The sequence below is a fragment of the Mercenaria mercenaria genome, chromosome 17 (assembly GCF_021730395.1).
Source record: "Mercenaria mercenaria strain notata chromosome 17, MADL_Memer_1, whole genome shotgun sequence".
NCBI classification, from domain to species: Eukaryota; Metazoa; Mollusca; class Bivalvia; order Venerida; family Veneridae; genus Mercenaria; species Mercenaria mercenaria.
The window spans coordinates 10,126,004-10,152,586 of NC_069377.1; the positions used below are offsets into that span (position 1 = coordinate 10,126,004).

Sequence of the window (26,583 nt, forward strand, 5' to 3'; positions counted from 1 at the left end):
CCTCTTGTTTATATAGATAACATGCAGGCCCTAAATTATGGAGAATTATAATCTTCCTACCTACTATGCAGACAGGTTATTTATTGAAAAACGTTTAACAGTTTTATATGTTTGTCTCATATTTTACCTGTAAAGACAAGAAAGTTAAAACAAATTGTGATTCATGTCTGGCATATGGGAATGAACACTCCATGAAGTATTAAACTGTTTCAGAATTCATTATATAACTGTCTGTGAAATACAGAGCTGAAATTGTCTCCATAGGGGAACGTCACAAAAGAGTGGCAAAGAGTTTTGCAATATTTGACAAAACTGTCATAACTAACATTTGTCTTTAAAGCAGCTTGCCCACAGTTAAGTTGCAATTTTTCAACATTTTCATTTCCAGCAAGTTTGGCATAGGATGTATTATATATGACATGAAATATGATAAATTAAGTGAAAGTAAGTGCAAGATCTTGTTAAAAAGGCAGGAAAAATGTATTCTTCAGTATTTTAAGCGTTGCAATAGGTTTCTCCTGCACATTATGTATCGTATGTCAGTAAATTTCAGCCACTGGTCACTTTCACAGTACCCACATTTTATGGATTTTTGAGTGAAAAGAAATGTTTGCATAGAATGTGTGAATGAGTGCCTTTTACCCTTATCATGCTTGACAATTGACTGATTCTGCCTTTGCGACCAGTGTAGATCATAATCAGCCTTTGTGCAGTCTGATCAAGATCTGCATTGTTTGCCATTCAGTCAGTATCTTTTTGATAAACACCCCTTTTAACAGTTAATGTACTGTCAGAATATATACATGGACAAGTTTATTATAGAAATTTAGCAGGGAATGGGTTAAAAACAGTTTTGGGAAGGTATTATCTAAGCAACATTGTCTGATCCATACAGAAAATATAGGAGAGGAATTCTCATTTAGTGTGACTGGTTTGTAATAGCTTGCTGCTTCACTCTGCTTGTTGTTCCTGTATGATGAATAAATAATGTAAATTATCCCCAGTGGTTTTTGCAGCAATATAATGGCATATGAACTCAAGTTAATGAATTCCAAATGGAGTGCTCTGTGAACTGTATTCTTTATATAGAGGAACGTTAACACAATATACCATGTGTCTGTTATGACTAATTAATTAGCAATAAACAGTGGAACTTTAGCTGCTGTTTTTGTAATTTCATATTTTTTTCATAGCCAGTTTATTTGTGAAACTGACCACAGCCAATTTTCGATAAACTGACCTATGCGAATGTTTATTGCAGAATCAAATAGAAATTTATACAATATTGCCGTGTATACATGTACATATCCATTGATCATGCGGATACGATTATTATGGAAATCCTCGTATGATAGTCTGGCGATTTATAGAATACATGAATAAGATATTGGTCTGCTGGAGAGAACGGTATTGATTCCGCGTGAGAACAATACTTGGATCAATTATGTTGTGCATGTCCCAAACGTTTCCTGATAAATTTACAATAGTCTAGCTTTTCTTTTTTGCAAGCTCTAAGGCAATATGGAAACTCTTGAGACCAGATTTTAAAAGTAAATCTTCATCAAGAACATGTCTGTGCGGGAAAAGCAAAAAGCGCTTCATGCTGTTAAAGTTGATCGTAGCAGTCCTTTTCCATGAGAATATGCATTGCGGTGAAATCGTGTAATTCTCATGTAGCAAAGATTAGACCTATACCACTATGCCCATTTGTAGTTCGGGTACATATTATGGTATTGCATTAGAGACTCAGGCAGTTGAAATAGTGAAGTATTCAGTTCAAAACAACAACATATGAGCCGTGTCATGAGAAAACCAACGTATGCTGTTCGCTTTTAAAGCCTATTGGAATTGGAGAAACTATTAGAGAACAGCATGGATCCTCACCAGGCTGCGCGGATGCGCAGGCTGGTCTGGATCCATGCTGGTCGCATACCCACTATGTTGGTTTTCCCATGGCACGGCTCATATGAAGTGCAAAGTGATAAATGTGAAGCGTGAACTGTGTAGTTTCTTACTTCCTATGAGTCCTTAGTTAGAAGTAAGACGATTGTCCACATTACATTATTTACATATTACGATTTTACAGTAAGAGCTAGATTTTGTATATCATATTATGGTAGGCATTACCATAAGCATGCCATAGAATAATCAACTAAATTATACAGGTACTTATAAATCTGCTCCAGTCAGCTAAATTATTTATGGGTGATCACTATGATAACAGAATACATTAGAACTCAGTGTTGTAAGAGCAGCAGATGGTTGTTGGACTAGTCTCTGTAGAATAAGGAATAATTTCAGGAATGTCTGCAAATATCCCACTACTATATTGATCATTATAGTCAGGGTTATCCATGATAATGCTGGTTTTCCCATCAAGTGTCTGTTGAAAGGTGTCTACATTATTGGTTTCATAGTTTGTTGAATACCAGATATGGGATGTCATTGTTGACTGAGAATACCTTTTATTTGAGAGTATCAATGATTGAACTGAAACCAACGTGGCAGCCATTTTGTTTTAATCCAAATAAGTAATGATCTGACTAACAAAACCAATATTGTATATATCTTGGTCAGCAAGTGACATAAAATTTGGCCAATAGAAATGCTGAGGTGAGATAAAGTCGTATTATTAGTTAAGTCAGCTATTCTGATGAGGCCGGTTCAGAGCAGTCTAGATTGTTGCCATCAGACTTTCTAAACATTTGTAACATCATTGATATCACAAAACAAAGGCACTAGTTTATATTCCGGTTTGAGTCATATAAACAACTTTGCACTTTAATTATGTAAATGGGAGAAGCTTAATGAGTCAGCTATAACAAATTATGATGTTTTTCATAATTACATAAACCACAGTAATGACAGGTGTAATTACATTTAATGTAAATTTTGAATGCTGATGTAGACCAAATTGCTTGTTTAAAGTCACACGGACACATTTTATGAGTATTTGTGGAAAAAGAATCCAAGAGCCCCCATGGGCATTATGTTAGGCTTATCCGGGCACCGAGATAGAATCATCTACTTCCTGTGCAAGGTTGTTTGACGGCTTCCTACAATGATGATGCAAGCAGGGCTCGAACCTACAGAAGTGAGAGGCAAATGACTGGAAGTCAGCCACTACACACACGGCTGAATAATGATAGCTGGGCATTATGTTAGCGTTAGGCACATACATGACTGTGTGGACGCCTGGATAGATCCACAAAATTTTGGCTGGTCAGTTGAATGGCTTCCTAATTGATGACACAAGCAAAGCTTAAACTTACAGAGGAGATAGGCAAATAATTTAAAGCCAGTGGCTCAGTCACTCTGACAGCCAAAGCCCGCCCGCTTAGCTCAGTAGGTAGAGCATCGGTCTACGGATCGCGGGGTCGTGAGTTCGATCCTCGGGCATATGTTCTCCTTGACTATTTAATAAACGACATTGTGTCTGAAATCATTAGTCCTCCACCTCTGATTCATGTGGGGAAGTTGGCAGTTACTTGCGGAGAACAGGTTTGTACTGGTACAGGATCCAGAAACACTGGTTAAGTTAGCTGCCCGCTATTACATGACTGAAATACTGTTGAAAAACGGCGTTAAACCCAAAACAAACAAACAAACTGACAGCCAATCAGCCTTTGTCCCCAGTATTTACATTACCCTTTTTGTTTTTATCAGATCGACAAGATTTTTAAAAGTTTGACCAAAAATACAATTTTGATTTGAATGATTTCTTTGTAATTTAGTTCAGTTGCGCTAGGAATCTGTGTGCAGATGTTTTTATATCTACTGAAGAGAAATTTGCAGTTGTTTTACCTGAGATAGTCGGAAAATGATGTGAAACATGATGATTACTGCGCAGTTTGATTAAATGCAGTTGTATATATTGTTTATTTTAAAAATCTTCTACAAGCAGATGGGATGATAATTGTATTAAAACTGTCATGATGGTATAGTCTTGTTTGATGTAGAAATATAAACTTTTCTACCAGAATTACAGAATGGCCCCTGCAACAATCTGCACATCTTTATTTATTCTTGGCTCAATTCATTGATGTTTTAACATCTATTTTTCGAATTTTCTGTTTTGCTATTTTCCTTAATTGATGTATCCCTTTGGATATTTGTTTTGCAGTATTAATTCTTCAGTTTTGACATTTATGTGTTCTGTAGAACGATTTATGTTTTGCAATCTTCATTCTTAGCTGTAATGGTAATATGTTTTACTATACTCATTCTTCTTCCTGTCCATTGGTATTTTGACATTTTCTTTTCTGGTGGATGATTTTTTATCTTGCTATATTAGAGGGCCTCTGTGGCCGTGTGGTTAAGGTCGCTGACTTCAAATCTCTTGCCCCTCATCGATGTGGGTTCTAGCCTCACTCAGGGCGTTGAATTCATCATGTGAGGAAGCCATCAAGCTGGCTTACGGAAGGTCGGTGGTTCTACCCAGGTGCACGCTCATGATGAAATAATGCACGGAGGGGCACCTGGGGTCTTCCTCCACCATCAAAGCTGGAAAGTCACAAAGTGACCTTTAACTGTGTAGGTGCGATGTTATTAAACCCGCCCCCCCCCCCCCCCCCCCCCCCAAAAAAAAAATGCTATATTCATCCTTCCATCTTGACATTATCTGTCCCTTTGGATGATCATCTGTTTTGCTTTATTACATTCTTCATTCTTTCCATTGATATATTGATGTGATCTGTTCTGTCCCTTTGGTTTTATTAGCTCACCTGTCACATAGTGACAAGGTGAGCTTTTGTGATCACCCTTCGTCCGTCGTCAGTCCGTGCGTCAACAATTTCGTGTCTGCACGATAGTGGTTTCGTTTATGATTCTATTTTAACCAAACTTGCACACAACTTGTATCACCATAAGATCACGGTTCCTTTCTTGAACTGGCCAGATCCCATTATGGGTTCCAAAGTTTAGCCCCTGAAAGGGCCAAAATTAGCTATTTTGACCTTGTCTGCACAATAGCAGTTTTATTTATGATTTGATTTTTATCAAACTGGCACACAACTTGTATCACCATAAGATCTTGGTTCCTTTCTTGAACTGGCCAGATTCCATTATGGGTTCCAGAGTTATGGCCCCTGAAAGGGCTAGAATTAGCCATTTTGACCTTGTCTGCACAATAGCAGCTTCATTTATGACTTGAATTTAATCAAACTTGCACAAAACTTGTGTCACCATAAGATCTCGGTTCCTTTCTTGAACCGGCCAGATTCCTTAATGAGTTCCAGAGTTATGGCCCCTGAAAGGGCCAAAATTAGCTATTTTGACCTTGTCTGCACAATAGCAGCTTCATTTATGATTTGATTTTAACCAAACTTGCACACAACTTGTATCACCACAAGATCTTGCTTCCTTTCTTGAAGTGGCCAGATTCCTTCATGGGTTCCAGAGTTATGGCCCCTTTAAGGTCCAAAATTGGCTATTTTGACTTTTGCAGCCATATAGAGACTTCATTTATGGTTTTATTTGATACAAACTTTCAAAATATCTTCAACAACAATAAATCTTGGATTCCATGACAAATCAGATCCAATCGTAGGTTCCAGAGTTATTTTATATCAGATTACCTCCCCTGATTGTAATCAAAATGGATTTATATCAGTAAGATCTGTAGGACTTATTTGAAATTTTATTATTGTTATTAGTTGGACAGAGACAATCAGGGTAGATAACTATGGACTGATTTTATGTCAGATTACCTCCCTTTATTTCAAATTAAAATGGGTATATAACTAATGAAGATACTGATCTGAAGTTTCATTTATGTCAACAGATTTATTTGGCAGATTCTTCTTGTTTTCACTTACAATATTTTTTTTTATTACTTCCCTTTTATGTTACTATAAATAGCTTATTTTTAGTAACTTTTTTATTATTGGCCGTAGGGAAAAACCAAGACCACTTTTCTATGGTAAACATGGATGGTAACCCCAATTTTTAGGTGTATTTTGACATATCTATACCTTGTAAGATTTTTTCTTTCTTTTTGGTTAAATTTCTTCCATGTTGTTCCTGTCCTTTGGACTTAGATATTTTTCTGAGGGCCTTCTTGCCCTCAAGAGCAATGATAATAGGTGAGCAATATAGGGCCATCATAGCCCTCTTGTCTTCTTTTCCTATATTTATTCTTTCTTCTCTCTATTCCCTTATCTTTTTACATGCCAGTTGATGTTCTTTGGTTAGGGTTAGTACCAGGTTTCAGTATTTCCAGGTAAGATGAGTGGTAAGTGCAATGACCTAACAACAAAATACTTTATCACCTCATCAAGGTAAATGATCTGGTGCTAAAAGGCTGATGAAGTATTTGAAATGTAATACATTAGGAGAACAGATCTCTTTGAAGATAACACTGTTAGGAGACATTTTGAACTGTAGTATTTAGCAATTTTAGATTCCATCCAGATCTGTTATGGTACTGCATTATGATTGCATTAGCTACATGCTCGATAGTCCAGAAAAGTTTCTGGCATCTACTATTTTCAGCAGACTTCAAATCTGTTTAAGTTTCTGCAAGACAAGTAAAATTTTTAGCAGGTTTAGTGAAAATTCTAGGCAGTTTTTCCTGCAGGGGGACTTGCTTTCAAAGAATGTATCGAGCAGCCCTGGTGTGAGGCGGGGTTCACCGTTGGGGGGGGGGGGCTTCACAATTTTGATTCAAGTACTAGCGTAACCTGTTGAGTAATTGACAAGTTTTTGCTCAGACAGGAAAACTGCTTTTGTCCTGCTGATTTTGTGGTACCCTTAATAAGCTAGGAACAAGTCAACCTGACCTTGAAGCGGTGTTAATAGAGTTGAACAGCTCTTCATTGAGGAAGATATGAAAAGTAGAAATGTAGAAATGACTCATGGTCTGAGGTTTGTAAATGGTGCTGAAGCACTGTTTTCAAATCAACTACAGAATGACTTACCAGTTTTCTTTTTGTTTCACCTAGGCTAGATCACATTTCTCCTTTGTTGTGGAAACCTGGCACCCCAGGTGTTAATAAAAATGTTTGTATACTTAATTACCTGTTGGCCAAACAGAAGCTGTTCTTGGAGTCAAGTGCTGTGCACTTCTCAGGCTAAGCCCTTCTGAAGGAGTATTAATCATTTACCTACAATTACAAATTACCTTGAAGCAACTCTGGGAATGTAAAGAGAGATGTATAGTTACTTCAACATGGATATGGGGGCAAATCTTAGAGAAGCTCAGGGACAGAAGATGATCTACAAAAATGCGTAGGAAATCAAACCGGAGTGAGTTGAGAGTTAAAGAAAGAGAATGCTCAGTAGAGAACACAGAACTGTAGGGCAATGTGAGATATGAGAATGTTGTAGGAAGGCCCGAAAACAAACTAGTGAGAGTTAAGGATAAAGAGAGAGAATGAGTAGAGGATATGGAACTGCTGGGCAGCGAGTAAAATGAGAAAGTTTGAAGGAGGGAGTTAAAAGGAAATGGCCTGTGTCACAGAGAAAAGAATAGGAGGAGAACAAAACAAGTTTGGTGGGAGATCTGCTAGAGAGGCTTGTGTTGAAATCTGTGTATAATGATCAGAATCTATATAAATCGAATGTAAGGTACTAGAGTACAGTCTAACCTGTACTAACGGTGACCTTCGATCAGCGGTCACCTCCGTTCAGCGGTCATTTTATGACGCCCCCGACAGATTTTCCTCTACTTTATCACTTTATTCAGCGGCTGTCCGCGGCCAGCGGCCACCGAAATTGCCTCCCGACCGCTGTAATTGACCCCTTTCAGCGGCCATTTTTCTTCCAAAACCAATTATTTTTAGGCGATAATCGCCGAAGATACCCGATTTTTGAGAAGCATGTGATTGTTAAGTTTCCCTTGACTTCACCACAAGAACGACAAAATGACATGAGCTTCTCAATTAAAACTGATAACCAGGTGTAATCCCCTTTTTGTTATAATCAAATGGCCAGTAATTATCGGCAATTAGCGTGTCACCTCGTGTCAATTTTGTTGTTCACAGTTTGATCTCGGTTAAAGAAAAAACTTGATAACTAATTAGTAGCGTAATACTTGTGATTTTTTTTATACTTCTATCATCAAAATGCTATTAAATTTATACGAAATTAATTGTGTTTGAAAAAAAAGTAAACCACTCTATCTTTTGCGGAACGTAATGGCAATCTTAGATTTTAGCATAGACAATAAGCGCGGAGAGTAGCTTCCCTTACCAAAATGGCGAAAATTGTAAACAAACTTGTTTTGAAGTTGGAAAATTGTCTGTAACAATTTTTGTTGTAAAAAAAACACGCCGGAGTTTTAGATTGCTAGAAGACCATTCGTATTGCGAAGGAAAATGCACGTCATTGTATCCTGGTAAAATAATAATAGAAAATCGAAAAAGAAATGAGCTTAAAGGCTAAACTGGTCAGAAGTCTGAAAAAATACACATACTGGCTGCACCTCCGATCAGCGGTCACCTGGCTTAAGCGGCCAAATTGTCTGCTTCCCCTGGCTGGCTGCTTAAGACAGGTTTGACTGTATCTGGTGGTTTAGAAAGTGAATCAGTTGAAAAAGTAGAAAGTTTGCGAAAATTGTTCATGTAATCTTGTTTCTTGTACGCCTTTGATATCATGATAATGTTCAAACATGGCAGGTTTCAAAACTCTAGCTTCCATTTTGGCAAAATTATACCCCTTTATCACTTGGGAAATTTTGGAGAAAGTTTCACATTGTAAGCAGTTTTCACAGGAAGTGTGATAAAAAAAATATACTTGATGCTTTCAGACTCTTCATTGATTTTTGGCATTCTGAACCAGACTTACAGTTTACAAAATTATGTCTTTTTGTAAACTTCAAAAACATTTTGTTAAAGGATCTCATATAGTCAAGTTTTTGTAGTCAGAAAGGTGAGGAATCTTGAATTATGTAATTAAAGGGTTCATGCACAGTTTCGTGTTGTGCAGCTATAATGTAATAAATAAACTCATCTGATAACATAGAAATTGCAGCTTAATTCTACCAATTGAGGTGTTGGAATTCTTTTCTGATTGATCATATCCATTGGGAGAGGGGGAGGGACGGGTATGCCGTGTAGTGTGAAATGGTGCCACACAATATCTGAAAACTGTAATTAATTCCTGCAGAAGTGCCATGATGCCATGTTTATGGCGTGTTTATATTAGTGTTTGGCAACAGTGTTATATTGCCCAACCTTGATGATGAATTATTTAGGCTAACTTGAGCAGCAGCAAAAAAAATATTCCGTGCATCTGTGAACAATCATCATTCCTGGCATTACTTAATTGGTTTTAAGATTCTTTTTTGGCTTTAGGGTGTTTGACAGTTGTTTCTTAACAATCAGTGACAATTTGGCATGAAAAAAACATAGAAAAGTAAAGAAAAGCAGAAAAGAAAGTAAACTGAAAAAAAAAAGCTAATCTGGATACGTTTTTTATTGGAGGATATTGAAAATGGTTTGTATAAAAATTGTATTTTTTTTCTCTCAGTATCTTCGATTGTTTATCGTTTCAGTCTGCAGCTAAGTTAACAAACTAATTTTCTAACTAGGACCAATATAAACTCTCCTCAGAAGGTGATCAAGGCTTGTTGTAAATGATTTAGTGTTGGGAGGCCTGTTTTATCTTTTCCGTAGCTACTACAGTAGCCCACTGTGAATTTTAACAAGATGAATGGTCATTCGTCTTTCAGTCGGCTGAACAGCTTGAATAAGAGTTACTGACCTTGAGACCTCTTCACTAAATTCAGTATGGGCATATATTTGGAGTAATGAGCAGTTTTATTTTATCTCCATTGTGGCTTTGTCAAGGGTACCACAATGGTTTGATGGATGGATCTGCTTTCACTAAACAGTTACAAATTTTGCCTATGTGAATAACTGGTTTACAGATTCCACTAGGATCTCCTTACTTGCTCATAATCCTTTAAAAGATGGCCAGGGACTGATGCAGTTCCCCCAAAACAGGACCGAACAGTGCAATGGTAAGTGATAGACATTAATCACACGAAATTATAACTGTATCTGGTGAAACGAAAGAAGTGTGAAAAGTTGTATGTGGTTTCCAAAAGTCAGTCTGGTAAATGTAGAAAGAGATTCCTTCGTTGTCACCACTATGTGCAATCAATTTACTGACACTATGCAAGGTTGAGTCAAAATATTCCTTTTCTTTATAACCTGAAGTTGAACTTTGAAAAAGCTTTATATATTTATTACCATCCAGTGGAGAAGAATAAATACCATAAAGTAGACCTAAATCTCTTTTGATTTCTGAAGGATCCTCTACACATGTTTCAAAGTATATATCACAGTTAGAGGTCTTCCTGTATATACCACACGCCTCACGTGACGCCTGCTTTATTTTGGCTTATTTTTGTTCCATTGGTTTTCAAAAGAAACACAAGGTCTGCAGAAATGAAAAAAAAATATCGTAAGTTAAAGGGAGAAGGATGATGGTACCATGTCTGTCTGATTTAGGTAGCCAGTCTATAAGATGTCTGTACATACAGAATAATACTTTTACTGGTTAATCCTGCAAGTGGCTTTCATATCACCTAGATCTTGTGATTTTTCAAAGTATTGTAATAACAGGGTTGTTACATAGAACAACTACGGTATTGCAAGAAAAAGGGTCATATTTTAGTTTTTTTGAATGATTGTGATATTTGGTTTTCTAAGATGTGTTTCAACAGATAATGCTTGAGATATGGTATCTTTAAATTGTTGATATATCTACAGTGATGAATGTTGCCAATAGAACCACGTGTCTTGCAGTACTTTATCTTTTTATGAACACTTGAAAAGCAAGGTTAAATCATGATTTGAGTTCCTTGATAAAAAAGAAATTCATAAGCTTAAGTTTTTGTATGTTCTGTAAAAATATCAATACAGTATTCTGTAATGTACTAACAGCAGTTCCATGGTTGTTTTTTGACCAGAAATGCAGAGTAAGTGTGTATAATATCAAAATTGCTGGTTCCAAAAATTGCCACTATAATTACAGAACTGAAAGTTGCAGGGCCTCCGTGACTGAATAGTTATACTTGCTGTGTTTGAATCACTTGTCCATAGACTGTGTGAGTATAAGCTTACTTGTGTTGTTATGCAAGTCTTCAAGTTGGTTTGCGGAAGGTTGGTGGTTGTTAGTAACCCAAATACCTGCCTATGTCTGAAATCATAATGAGAGGTGATCCTGTGGTCTTCTTACACCATTTGCAACATGTTCTTCTTTATGTGAGGTGACTTAACCTTTAGCCTGCTGGCGGCGAGTTATTCTGCCTTTGCGACCAGTGCAGACCAAGATTAGCCTGCACATCCGTGCAGGCTAATCATGGTCTGCACTGTTCGCTATTCAGTCGGTAAATTTTCATTGAACACCCCTTCAAATACTAAATGGTACTGCCCAAACTGAATGATGGACCAGTCCATTTTAGGAATTTAGCAGGCTAAAGGTTAACCAAGCATCAAGGGTTGTGAATATTAAGAGGTCACAATTTTGGCCAAATTTTAATGGAACATGGTCAGAATGTTAAGCTCAATAAAATTGCACTTAAATTGGTTATTGGGTTGTCTTGGATCAAAACTTTGGCCACTATATTAGGTAATGTCTAGGTCATTTTAGAAACTAAATCTGTATGTCACAGGGCCTCCTCTGCCATTTGCCAATGTAGCCAAATCCTACAAATTCAAAGAACTGGCTACAGATTTTTGAAAGTGGCTATAAGAATTTTATTGAAATGTGGCCAAATTTCAGCTATTCGGCTTCAATGGCAGTAAACTGTTTCTCTCAAAATGTGGCTACAACCTGGGTCAAATAAAAACCTTGTTTACACTGAAGAGGCCACACATTCTACTTTATTGCCATAAAACTTTGTCACAATGTTTGTCCTTATGAAATCTGTCAGTTTAGAAACTGGGTCAAAAACTTAGGTTTGTAGGTCAAATAAAAAACTTCGTTGAAAGTGAAGAGGCCACTTATTCTTTTTGATCCCATAAAACTTTGTCAGAATGTTTGCCTTGATGAAATCTAGATCAGATTGAAAACTTGGTTTCCTCAGGTCTTAAAGAGGTCACTGGGTCAATTTTTGAATCATAGAAAATTGTTGTCAACAGTCTAGAGGCCATTTTTTGCTTGGTTGTCAGAATGTTTATCTCTAAAAAATCTAGATCAAGTCTGAAACTGAATTATCTATGTAAAAACAATGTCACTAGGTCAAATTATTTTCTGCATAATTTTTGAGACTTGACCAGAATGTTTAAATTTGTAACTGGGTTGCATGGGTAAAAAGCAAGACCACTAAGTCAAACCATTGAAAAGCTTGGTTAATGATCTACCTGATTTACATAACACATAGTCAGAATATAAATTGTCTCTATGAAATCTAGTCCAAATTAGATACTTAGTTCTTGGTCAGTTGAGCGATACAGGGTCTTCCGGGCTGTCTTGTATATTCACTGCTTATGAAAAGTTATACTGCGGAAAAACACTACTTTGTAAATAATCAATTATACGGAGACATTTTTGTTGTTACTTCTGTTTTCATATAAAATTTGCATACAGTTGTGCCATATGCTGTGTAAGAATCAATATAAATTGATCTTATCATAATTAACCTTGACTGAGCATTGTGCAAGTGATTCACCAAGACATTCAAGAAAACATAACTCTAGCTGACTGGATATTGGTTTATGCAGTAATGAGTAATCTGCCCTTACAATGGCTGATGAAGAGTTTTAACACAGCCATAAGTATGCCCTTAAAAATTTAGCGTTACATGTAAATTGGCAATGTTTGCTTTAAAGTGAATCATGTCAAAAATGAAAAATGACCGGCAAAGTGTTACACTACTTTGTCCTGTCCCCCCAAGGTTAATTATTTTGACTACATGATTATTTATTTTTGATGTATTCAGCAGTTACCTGCCCTTTACCTAAATTCAAATTTCAATTTAGGTTAATCTGTTAATCTTAACTGGATCAAGACCAAAATATGTTAGATGACATTGACACCTTTGCTGATACATTTCATAATGTTTAAATTAGAATTTAGATAAGCTAGATTTATCTTTACCAGGATAAGGATTAGGAATGGATTAGGAACATGTGGGCAGATCAAGAAGTTAATCCCAGATATGGGTTGTGTAGATAATATTCTGTATGTAGAAGCTTGCAGGATGAACAAAAAAAAATCTAAAGATAATATTGAATGATATACAGTAAAACTGCCTGCTTGTATTTATACTGTAAAACATTACCTTTTCTTTTTAACCTGTACCCTACTAAATTTCGAAAATGGACTGATCTCTCATTCAGTTTGGAAAGTACCATTTATTATTTGAAGGAGTGTTCACTGAAAATTTACAGACTTAATAGTGAACAGTGCAGAACATGATCAGCCAGCACGGATGTGCAGGCTGATCTTTGTCTGCACTGGTCACAAAGGCAAAATCAGCTGCTGCCAGTAGACCAAAGGTTAATGTCTAACATCATATCATATAGGGAAAAAAAAGTATTGTGCAGAATAACAAAACAAGGAAGTTCACAGAAATTATGAATCAGTTCATAGTTATGTTAATTGATTCATTAACACTCTCCAGTTTAAAAACACATGATGTAGTTCAAGAGATTTCAGGGTGGGGCAAACAAGTTGTGACATAAATATTATGCATGTTTCCAGGTTTGGTATTCTAAATATATGTTAAAACAAAGTAATTTTGGTCTTGGTAGGATTAAAACCTCAACCTGTAGGTCCAGCTGCTGATACCTTATCCATTTTGTTAATGTTTAAAATAAACGAATTGTGTATATTTTATAACTTTTATCAGTGTGACATGAAGCTCTTGTCAGCTGGCATAATGTTATAAAATCACACTGTGTTTTGTGAAGCAGGTGCGTAAGTATGTTTTATAAATGCGACAGTGAGATAGCATAATTCAAATTAAAAATAATTTACATGTTATGGTAATTATCAGATTTACTCTGCTGAGCAAAATCAGTGGTTTTTGTGCCCCCCCCCCCCCCCCCCCCCACAAACAAAAGGGTTTAGTTTGTGATGCACGTATCTTGAAAAGAATTTGACCTGGCGTCCTGAAACTTTATAGAAATGTTGTTCAGCATGTGAAGTTGTGCATCTGGGGTTTAAATGTTTGGGATTTTAATCCCATCTGACAACTTCCCTACATGATTCACTAGCGTAAAATAAATGACATCAGACATAAACTATAGTCCGCTTTCCAGTTGATATGTTGAAAAGTCTTCTCTACCTGAGGACCAAACTCGAGACTTCTGTATGGTAGTCTTATGATCTTGATTCTGAGCACCTGTTGTGCCAGGTATTTACTTTTGACAAAATTTCCCCGTAACTAATGTTTTTTCTGAATGTGACTTACCAGTACTTATAAAAAATACTGTGAAATCATTAATATTCGTGGGGGACTAATTTTCGTGGATTTCGTAGTTAAGTCAGTCCACGAAATTTAATCCCAAGAAACAAGTAAAATTCCCATTCAGTTTATGTTCAGAAGTTGAAATCCACGAATTCATATCCCCGCGAAATTGCCGTTTTGACCAAAACCACAAAATTTCATGCCCACGAAATTAAATGATTTAACAGTATTAAGTTTAGTTAGGTGTCATTTACACCCCTTATTTAACCATTATTGCACAAGTTTTCCTTCTTATGAACAGGCTTGCCTTCCCCATACAGCACATGTCCATAGGGAACATCTTAATCAATAGTAATTTCTTTACTTTCAGAAACATCAACTGGAATAAAATCTGCATCATTTGTCTTTGATGCAAAGCAGGAACCAAATTCAAGGGAACACAACATACCAACCAAAATACTGTATTATACACATCATTCTAAAAGTGTTTCAGCATGCTCCATTTCTAGCCCGCCCTCTTAGCTCAGTAGGGAGAGGGCAGATCTAAGGATCGCGGGGTCATGAGTTCGAGTCCCAGGTGAGGGGTATGTTCTCCGTGACGATTTGATACAAGACATTGTGTCTAAAGTCTTTTGTCCTCCACCTCTGATTCATGTGGGAAAGATGGCAGTTACTTGTGGAGAACAGGTTTGTACTGGTACAGAATCCAGGAACTGGTTAGGTTAATTACCCACCGTTACATAACTGAAATACTGTTGAAAAACAGCATTAACCCCAACAACAAACATCTTCAAATGAGCCTGCAGGGAAACACATAGGGTTTGCGACCAGCATGGATACAGACCACCTGCCATCCCGCAGTCTGCAGGATCCTCTGTTCGCTAACATTTCTCCAATTCCAATAGCTTTAAAAGCGACACATGGAGCTGACCAACTGCGCGGTGCGCAGCTGTCTGGATCCATGTGGTCGCAAACCCACTATGTTGGTTTTCCCATGGCACGGCTCAAATTGTTTAATATTTTTGGTGTTTTTACAGGGAAAAGGTGAATCACCTCTTTGCTATGGGTGATGCACACACATTGAAATGTTGCTTTAATTAAATAGACACTTGACAAATTGATTACTTTTTTTATTGCAAAAATAGCTGGATTTTACAATGTTTGTAAACAGTGTGTGATTTCAAGTGCATCGAACCAGGTCAGAAAAATGCTCATCATAATATTATATGTGATGACTGCTCCAAAATTCAGATGAATTCATGAACCAGACGATTATTTATAAACATTTTGAAGTGTGAGGTTTTTAAATTGTGGTCTTCCTATCTAACAGCTATTGAATCGGATGTGTGTTATAGTATATTCTTTTGATACTAAGATATCGAGTAGATATTTATATTGATGTTTTATCGGAGTTGACGGCCTTCTGAGTATAGAACAAATAATGCAACGGTAGACAAGTTATCGACCAGTTTAAATAGCATAAAAGCTGTCGAAAGTTCATCGAGGATTTTATCACCGGGGATAAATTTTGTTCGCTTGACTGTTGTTTTTAGAAACGTGTTCTACCTCAGTGATTATTTAGCAGTTTTTGAAAATTTGAAAAAATGGAGGGAGAACATGCTACTAAAAAGGTACGCAGTTTGTAGTTTACGTTTTGTTTCTGTAGTGTTATTTGAGTTTAGCATAGGAAATGCTGCTGGTTTTGTTTGCATACACGGTTAAATATTTCCTTTCATAGTCAAGTTTTAAATTTTCAGCTGGGAGTCAAAGTTACGCTTTTCTTTTTGCAGGTAAAATTGAAATTGCAGGTAAAATTGAAATTGTGTGTAAACAAAAAGGGTCATAAAATGTGTTTATTCCTATTATAGGGAAGTGACTTTAGTAATTTAATGATTGTGCAGTGTACAATATTGCATATGTCAGCTCATGACCCCAAGTTTTAGCTGCATTTAGGTTTTTAAAAGTAATATATATAAGTCACCTGTCTCATAATGCATTGAAATGAAATTGATTTTATGCAAAGACATTCATGCTGTGATTTTAAATGACGTAGGAGAATGTTTGAATTTCAAATTAGTACACAGTGTCGTTATCAAATACGGATAACCCTTAGTTTGCATGAATTCAGTTATAACCAGTTTTTGCATGTATTATTCTCAAGTAGTTTACATATTACAACATATTTTGAATGGGGTTTTCATATTTAGCAGATAGCATGGGTTGTATTGATAAGATTATTTTTATGGCAGGGAGGCTTTTAGTACAAAATGTATCTTATGTTATGACAACTTAAATGAATATTATTTCGATGATCTCTTGCATTCTGCCAGTTTCTTTGATGGCATCAACATTACTTTAATCGCTGAGTGTTACAAAGCAGTCTCTTATATCAGATGGGCTAGCTGAGTCTTATTGTCTCAACAATTCAAAATATTTTTTTAGAGTTATCACTATCTGTTCTACTTGATACCCCATGAATCTGTTCTACTTGATACCCCATGAATATTTACTATCATCTCCCTTTACAGCTGCATTCTCTTGTACCTGCTGCTTTCCATGTTTTGGCAACCCCATTTTTGCAGGTTATCAAATAACTTTTTTTTCTTCTGTCAGTTTATATATCCAACACTTGGTAAATACAACTTCCAATGTGCAGGTGCAAACTCCAGTTTTTTTTTCAACCACATACCCCTGCTCCAGCACCTGTCCTTCGCAGCAAGTAACTTTTGTGCCTATCTCTGTGTTTCAGCTGCATAGTCTTCTATGGTAGCCTGATTTCTGATCTTCACAAGGCTGTTTAATATTAAAAGTTCAGGATCCTATCTTAAAAGCCCATTACATGGATTTTTACCTCATTTCAAATCATAGTTTTATCACTCCATAATATTCTCTGTTTCCTTCCAACAGCTTGTGCAGAAATGCAGACACAGCTCAGCTGTAACTCAACAGAATTTATGTTTACTGTAGATGATCTTGTTTATCACATCCCTTTTGTAGAAATGTGGTTTATCCGATCGGTTTAATAGTCATGGTGTTTATCACATCAGTTTAGTAGTCATGGTGTTTATGGCATCAGTTTAGTAGTTGTGGTGTTTATCACATTGGTTTAGTAATCATGGTGTTTATCGCATCAGTTTTGTAGTCATGGTGTTTATTGCATTGGTTTCAGTCATGGTGTTTATCACATCAGTTTTGTAGTCACGGTGTTTATTGCATTGGTTTAGTAGTCATGGTGTTTATCGCATTGGGTTAGCAGACAATATGTTTATCACATTCGTTTGATAGTCATGGTGTTTATCGCATTGGTTTAGTAGTCAAAAGCATTATTTTCTTACTTGTTTCTTGATGTATTATAACAGTTGAATTTGCTAGTTAGACTTTATAAAAATTCCATTACAAATATTGCCAAATCTACAGTACTTATGCCTGTCTGCATTAAGTTATCAGAAACAATTAAATTGTGCCAGCAAGTGCTTCTATCACATAAGGTACAAACAATTCCGGATGTAAAGTAAATGCAAAAGAAAAAAAAAGGTATGCATGTTGTAGATGATGATTTCTGCATGTTTGAACTTTCAGCCCACAAGACAGATTAGGGTAAAACAAACCCCGATTACTGTGATTTACATTATATATGGATTTCCCACATTTCTGTGGCATTACGGTCAGAGACGTGTTGCATTGATTGCCTGCAGGGACATTAACAATGAATCGATTTTGTCATTCTGTTTGAACGTTTTAAGTGTTTACCTTCTAAAGTACGTTTTATGTAATTTGATTCTAAAGTAAAATTATTTATTTAAACATTTTAGGAATTCTACAGATTTCTAAACAACTGGATATCTCATGAAGGCTACATTTTGTTTCCATTAAAATGTGATTTAATTCTTTTACATTGCAGTTTTAATAGGTAAAGATTAAAACCACAAATAACAAAATTTGTGAAATTTGCATTAATTTCGTCTTGAAATTTGAAATCTGCAATACTGGATTTCAAAAAAAAAAAAAAAAAAAATATAAGCACATGAAATTTAAGGCGAACATTAGAATAAAAGGTAATTAAGGTGTACTATTGCATTACTTTACTGGCTGTCTGCAGCTTCCTCCCTGACACAATAAAATGTAAGAATTGAATGTGATAACTAACATAATTGAAAGTTTTATTAAGCTGATTTCCCTTGATTAAAAGTCTAACTGGTGTAATAAAAAGTTTTATTGAACACGCAGTGCTACATGAGATCTCCATGCTCATGGCAAGAACCCGTGCTCCGTATCTAATCCTTAAGCTTGTCACAAAAGCGTTATCGGCATGGAAACCAGTCGGTGATTCAGTCGTTATTGATTATGTAATAAGGTGCCATGTCACTCTCGCTTGAGACTCCTGCGCATGAAATTTAATCAGAAAATGCAGACGCCTTTTATGAAATGTCTGATAAAACTCTCAAGAAATTTATCCTCATTGCTAGAACTCTTCTTAGATTAAACTCAGTTTTCACTGGATGCTTTTCATTTAATCAATGAATTGATCATCATCTGTTGTTGCTTTTTTTGTTGCTGTGTTAAACATATGGAGAATGCAAAAAAAAAATCATTTCTTTATCATTAATTCAGGAACTTATCAGGAATTTTAAACTTTTCCCGTATATTCTGTTTAATATTTAATTGTTTTGCACTGCATCAGTTCTTTTATCGATACAGGTCAATAGCTGATTAAGAATCAAACGTTACACAAGTCTGTGAGTTGGTTTTTGTGTTAACGGTTTGTCAAGATCGGAAAGTCTTGATTACTTCAAGGGTAAAAGGAAATAGTTATGATTCATTCAACTTGTACATGAATTAAAACCGTGTGTAACATTTTAATGCAGTGCATATTGTTGCGGATGTTGACTCTAAACTAAAAATACTCAACTGGGATACTTGAAAGCTGTCAAAATGTGAAAGTTGGAATAAGTTTGAGGTTTTAATCCGAATGTCATACATTGTTTTATAATTGAAAGAACTTGTCATGCACTGATTGCAATTAGAATTGAATTGATCTTCTTGCTATTGTTTCAAACTTGTCTTCGGAAAGTTAATGTAAGGTTTAAATAACATGTATCTTTAAAACAAAGTAAATTTGAGTTGTGTTTACATAATATCTGTGGCTTTGAATGCTAACTAACTTATTGACTCTTGGAACTTGAAACTGAATCCTTAGATACATTAGGAGAAAAACTAACTCGTACCAAGGACATGGCAGACCCTGAGCAAGAGGTCAACAATAACATGGATGATGAAGACCAGAAAGAAAAGTCACATAAATGTGACAGGCGGATGGTTTGCAGTTGTTGTGAGCATTCTGTAAGTGAAATTATGGTGCTGTATCTTTTAAACATAGTTGACTTTTCAGAAATACTCATTTGGATGTGGGTAACTCTTCTATGTTTGGTTTGAACTGGATTTTAGCTGACTTGAGTCAATCCTGCTCACAGTGAACTGTTTAATGATACATATAGTCAGTATTTGGATTTATTTAATCATCTTATGAACTGGATGGATATTCATCAGACTTGATATGTATCATTCTTGCTTAGACTTTTGTCAAGGTTGAAAGCTTTTCCTCTTACTCATTTAAGGCCAGCTTTTTACATTTTTAACCGTTCCAGATGTGGTAGGTGATTAAAGGTCAACTTAGCCATTGTGTTCAACATGATTTGAGGAAGTCAGGAACCTACTTGAGTCTGGTGTTCAACATTTTCAACAGTTATAGTCTTTGATACAGGGCCAATTTGACCACTGTGTTCAATATTTTCAGTAGTATCAGATGTGTGAGTGATTTAGGGCCAACTTTTTCTTGTTCAACATGTTGGACAGGTTCAGTGTGTTGGCAATTTTGGGTCGATATGGCCCCCATGTGAGTGTTTAAACATTCTAACAGTATCAGATGTGTGAGCGATATAGAGTCAACTTTGATGTCCTGTTCAACATTTTTTACAGTATCAGATGTAGGATAACTGTCATTCAGCAACTTCTCTGTATCTGTACCAACTTGTTTCTTGTTAGAGTGATGGACAGACTGTCTTTCTTTTGTCACAAGAAATCCTTGTATCGTTTGTTTAGGTAATAAGATAAGATCATGTCACCATTGCAAAAATAAGTTATGCGGTTAATTGTAAATGACCTGTCATTAAGCTTTTGTGTTCTATAAATGGTGTAGATATCATCAGTTGTTGCGATAATAGCTTCTTAAATGAACTATCGGAAAATTTCAATTTAAAGAATAACCTCCGGCAAAAGCTATTATTCCTAAGACGGTATCAAATATTAGCAGTGTTTTTATAACACATAAATCTGTTTCACAAGGTTTAACGAATTGTAAATTGTAAATGTTTTTGTTATGATTTTCAAAGGATTACGTAGTAAACTGTTAGGCCATTAGAATGACAAGCAGGCCCTGTATCAAGCATAAGGTAATTAAATTTACATGTTTCACAATAATATTAACGAAACCTTAAATAGGAAAAAAAAATTTTTTAGATTCAGTGAACAGAAAGATTTAAGAGCAAAGAAAAAGCATTTAAAAACAGTTTGAATTGCATTTACTATTTATTAGACACTTCAAATGTACAATTCCCATGATGTGCAAAACTAATTATTAACATATTAATTACTTTTTATACCTCAAAATTTGTGATAATAGTATGGTCTTTTTCACACTGCAGATGAAATATTTCAGAATTTATATTGCCTTTAAATCTAAAACAAAAATTCATTACCTGATGAAGCAGAATCATTTTGAACATATAACAGGTATATTAATTTAAAGCAGGTTACACCTGTGTTAAGTTAAGACTTAATGATGTTATTAATTTGATGCAAGAGATTAATTGTTAAATCACTAGACACTAATTACAATTATGATGGGGTTTAGAAACTGACTTTGAAATGCAGACTTGTTAATTGATTTATTATAGTCAGTCATTAATTAACGAAACCCTTGTTGTTTGTAAATGAATAGTATCAGAATAATACCCATCAGGGCTTGGCTTTAAATATTCTGTAGAACACTTTCCCATAGGGCAACTTAAACTACTTTTTTTTCTTGCCCGAACCCAATTTTGGGTTGCCCAAATGTAATACGGTGTTGTAAAGAGATTGTGCAATGCAGTGTAGTAGTCTGGCTACCGACTAGATAATCTTTTTTTTTTCTTTTTTTTTCTTTTTTTTTTTCTTTTTAGAAAAAAAAATCTGTAAATAATTCTGACTTCATCAGTCCTGGCTCTGATTATCTAATGTTTTGAGAAGAAAAGGGACATAATTATACAGAATTTGAATAGTCTCAAGAGTTCTCTCCTATATATATGAACAAAACATTAGGTCTGAACACAGACTATGCAGTGTAGTAACAAAAACAGTAGTACATGATTTTCTGAGAAGTATTTCTTGGGATCTTTCATATATTTCACTCCCTGTGGCCGGTGTGGGCACTGATTTGATTTTTTGCCTGCCTGCCTGCACTTCACTTTTACCTGCCCCCCTACACCCCCGCAATAGAGTAGTCCTTAAGGTTGAGCCCTGTCCATATATTGGATTACTGATTACAACATAAACTTGTTTGGGTCCCTTCACAATTTCTGTACCATCTACATAAACTTGTCTGGGTCCCTTAACAATTTCTGTACCATCTACATAAACTTGTCTGGGTCCCTTCAACAGTTTCTGTACCATCTACATAAACTTGTCTGGGTCCCTTAACAGTTTCTGTACCATCTACATAAACTTGTCTGGGTCCCTTCACAGTTTCTGTACCATCTACATAAACTTGTCTGGGCACTTAAACACTTTTTTCTGCCGAATCCCAATTTGGGTTGCCCATTATATGGTTTGTGGTAGCAATGCTTATAAACAGTGTCTGATTTCAAAAGTTTTCTTGGTACCTCATAATTTCACTTGTGCGGTGGTGGTCCCTCACACTTTTACTGTACCACCCGCATAATAGTCCCTTAGGTCGACCTGCCATTATTGATTACGATTCACATAAACTTGTTGGGTCCCTTCACATTTCTGTACCATCTACATAAACTTGTCTGGGTCCCTTAACAGTTTCTGTACCATCTACATGTTGATCATGTAACATAGCTCCTTCAAAATCACAGAATGATATGATTTAAAACGTATCTTGAACACGTAATAAAATTTGAGTATTCTGGAGATTTACCGCCTGGTACATGTGTAGACTGGAAGAGATAAGTTATCATGTACCGGATAGAGAAATCAAAACAGGGAATTAGGATGCCTGGAGATACAAATGATTATGTTGATTAAATCATGTCAGTCTTCAAATTCTGGTAAATGTTCCAGATTTTTTCATTCTTACATCATGAGTAGACTTCTCTGTGGGTGCTGAGACAGGAGGTAGATCTGGAGTTGAAAATTTGAAACATTTAGGTTAAGTTGAAATGTTTTAGATGATGAGTGTCTCAGATGTAACGATTGGTAATGTGATGTTTTATGGGCACAAAATATTTTAGAGATTTTGGTTATTCTGGGAATCTCTTGTGTTTAGAAATACATTCCAACTATCTGATTATCCTCGAGGTAATCTCTTCTGTTTGGAAATACATTCCAGCTTCTCTTCCCCCTCTCCTCTCCCCCCCCCCCCCCCCCACCCCCAACTGTCCTCAAGGGAATATCTTGTGTGTGGAAATACATTCCAATTCCCACATCACCCCAAGGGAATCGCTTGTGTTTGCAAATATATTCCATTGAACATTTACATTCCAACTTTACCACAAGGGAATCGCTTATGTTTGCAAATATATTCCATTGAACATTTACATTCCAACTTTCCCCCAAGGGAATCGCTTGTGTTTGCAAATATATTCCATTGAACATTTACATTCCAACTTTCCCTCAAGGGAATAGCTTGTGTTTGCAAATATATTCCATTGAACATTTACATTCCAGCTTTCCCTCAAGGGAATAGCTTGTGTTTGCAAATATATTCCATTGAACATTTACATTCCAACTTTCCCTCAAGGGAATCGCTTGTGTTTAGAAATACATTCTAACTCCCCACTACCCCACAGGAATCTCTTTGTGTTTGGAAAAATATTTCAACTTCTCCCTAGGGAAGCTTGTGTTTAGAAACACATTAAACAGTTATTATTTGTATTTCAGACCAAATCATTTTTATACCATTTATATATATATATATATATACATGTAAATGCAAGGGAGACAATTATGGCCTTGCACATGTGTAGCCTGATGGCACTAAAATTTATTTCAAATAATATGTGATTTTCAAACATAACATTTGAATGTCAAAGACTTGATAAAATGCTCTGTCATGATCCAGTATTACATGATAAAGTAGTAAAATTATACTTGTGACTATTTTATGAAGTATTAAATGTACTGCTGCATTTTGGTACAATGCAAAGTTGCGATTAAATATAGCAAGACTAGCTGCTGGGTATTTAAGCTTAGCAAGTCCCCTAAGTGAGGAAAGTAAATAACTAGAGCCAGACTACAGGGAAGCTTAGCTTAACAAGTCCCCAAAGTGATATAGTAAGACTACATGGAAGTTTAGCTGAACAAGTCCCCTATTAAAGTGATATAGCAAGACTGCATGGGAGTTTAGCTGAACAAGTCCCCTATTAAAGTGATATAGCAAGACTGCATGGAAGTTTAGCTGAACAAGTCCCCTATTAAAGTGATATAGCAAGACTGCATGGAAGTTTAGCTGAACAAGTCCCCTATTAAAGTGATATAGCAAGACTGCATGGAAGTTTAGCTGAACAAGTTCCCTATCAAAGTGATATAGCAAGACTGCATGGAAGTTTAGCTGAACAAGTCCCCTATTAAAGTGATATAGCAAGACTGCATGGAAGTTTAGCTTATCAAGTCCCATATTAAAGTGATATAGCAAGACTGCATGGAAGTTTAGCTGAACAAGTCCCCTAAGTGATATAGTAAGACTGCATGGAAGTTTAGCTGAACAAGTCCCCTAAGTGATATAGTAAGACTGCATGGAAGTTTAGCTGAACAAGTCCCCTAAGTGATATAGTAAGACTGCATGGAAGTTTAGCTTAACAAGTCCCCTAAGTGATATAGTAAGACTGCATGGAAGTTTAAATTAACAAGTCCCCTAAGTGATATAGCAAGACTGCATGGCAGTTTAGCTGAACAAGTCCCCTAAGTGCATGGAAGTTTAGCTAAGTGATAGAGCAAGACTGGATAGAAATTTAGCTTAACAAGTCCCCAAAGTGATAGAGCAAGACTGCATGGAAGTTTAGCTTAACAAGAGCAGAAAGTTAACATCTTTTTCATATAAACGCTGTGAATCAATTTTTAGCTCGACTATTCATAGAATAGTGAGCTATTGCACTCGCCCATGCGTCGGCGTCGGCGTCCACGTCCTGATTTTGGTTAAGGTTTTGTATGTAAGCTGGTATCTCAGTAACCACTTGTGGGAATGGATTGAAACTTCACACACTTATTCACTGTGACAAACTGACTTACATTGCACAGGTTCCATAACTCTATTTTGCTTTTTTACAAAATTATGCCCCTTTTTCGACTTAGAAATTTTTGGTTAAGGTTTTGTATGTAAGCTGGTAACTCAGTAACCACTTGTGGGAATGGATTGAAACTTCACACACTTATTCACTGTGATGAACTGATCTACCTTGCACAGGTTCCATAACTCTATTTTGCTTTTTACAAAATTATGCCCCTTTTTCGACTTAGAAATTTTTGGTTAAGGTTTTGTATGTAAGCTGGTATCTCAGTACTTACTAATGGGAATGGATTGAAACTTCACATACTTGTTCACTATCATGATCTGACATGCACTAAGCAAGTCCCATAACTTTACTCTCTTTTTTTTCAAAATTATGCCCCTTTTTCGACTTAGCAGTTTTGGTTAAATTTTTGTATGTAATCTGATATCTCAGTATCCACTAATTGGAATGGATTGAAACTTCACACACTTGTTCACTGTCATGATCTAACATGCACTGTGAAGTCCATAACTCTACTTGGCATTTTACAAAATTATGCCCCTTTCACTTAGCACTTTTTTGTTAAGTTTTGTATGTAAGCTGGGGTCTCAGTATCCACAAATTGGAAAGGATTGAAACTTCACACACTTGTTCACTGTCATGATATGACATGCAGTACAGAGGTTCAATACCTCTACTTTGCATTTAACAAAATTATGCCCCTTTTTCAACTTTTGTATGCATTCAATTGACAAGGCTGTTGAATAGTCGAGCGTTGCTGTCCTCCGACAGCTCTTGTTTGACCTGCTGGGAAATAAGATATATGTTTGTGCAGGAGAGTATTCAGTCTGCAGAGTTGTAGCTCTTTGCAGTTCCTGGAAAGTGACTTTTTATGCAGATGGGCTGGAATACTAGATGTTAATGGAAGATGAGACACATTAAACTGTTGATAAAATTCATATTATTTTCTCTTTGCAGAGTGCACAGTCTAGGTTGTTCATCAAAGGAGGAAAGATTGTGAATGATGACCAGTCGATCCATGCAGATATATACATTGAGGATGGAGTTATCAAGTAAGTATCTTGTAATGGCGCTGCTTACAAGTTTTAGTAGGCCATGCAAAGTCTGTTCTGTTAGCTTGCAGCGGTAGATAATATTTAACCCTTAGCCTGCTGCAGGCGAATTTAACAGCCTTTGCAACAGCTAGAACCAGATCAGACGCCGATTAAATCGGCGTCTGATCAGGTTCCAAGCTGTTTGCTACTCTGACAATATTTCTTTCAATTTTGGAGCAAATAGAATGAACTTTACAATTTTAGCAGACGACATTTGCAGCAGACGACAATTTACCTAGCATGCTAAAGGTTAAATTGACTTTTGTATTATCTGTGATAGGGTCATAATATATTTAAGCGAGCCTGCTAAGCTCAATATGGAGAATGCAGATGTACAGATCACGAGTTTGATCCTACGCAATGCCTATGACCTGGATAATAAGTTGATAAAAGACGTTGTGTCTGAAATTACTTGTCCTCTACCTCTGGTTCATGTGAAGTTGGCAGCTACTTGCTGAGAACAGAAGTTAGTTCTGGCATGGAATCCAGGAACACTGATTGGTTAAACTGTCCAAAGTTACTTAACTGAAATACTATTGAAAAACGGCCCTATTAAAACCCAAAACAAAATGAAAAACAAATCGTAATATATTTTTACTTTGCCATGGAACGCGCATAT

General features: G+C 36.0%; 1 protein-coding gene across 8 annotated transcripts in view; it reads left to right on the top strand.

The window, feature by feature from the left end:
• LOC123536740 (dihydropyrimidinase-like) overlaps positions 1-26,583 on the top strand; it is a 75,705-nt gene that overhangs the window by 22,367 nt on the left and 26,755 nt on the right. For 5 of the 8 annotated variants that reach the window (XM_053528979.1, XM_053528978.1, XM_045320123.2 and 2 more), the window contains one exon: positions 25,828-25,922. In XM_053528979.1, the coding sequence (XP_053384954.1) occupies positions 25,828-25,922 (95 nt within the window). Of the gene's footprint in view, positions 1-9,416; positions 9,436-15,683; positions 15,994-19,222; positions 19,703-25,827; positions 25,923-26,583 lie in introns of those variants that run through there. The other 3 variants (XM_053528983.1, XM_053528982.1, XM_053528980.1) reach the window with 3 other exon arrangements.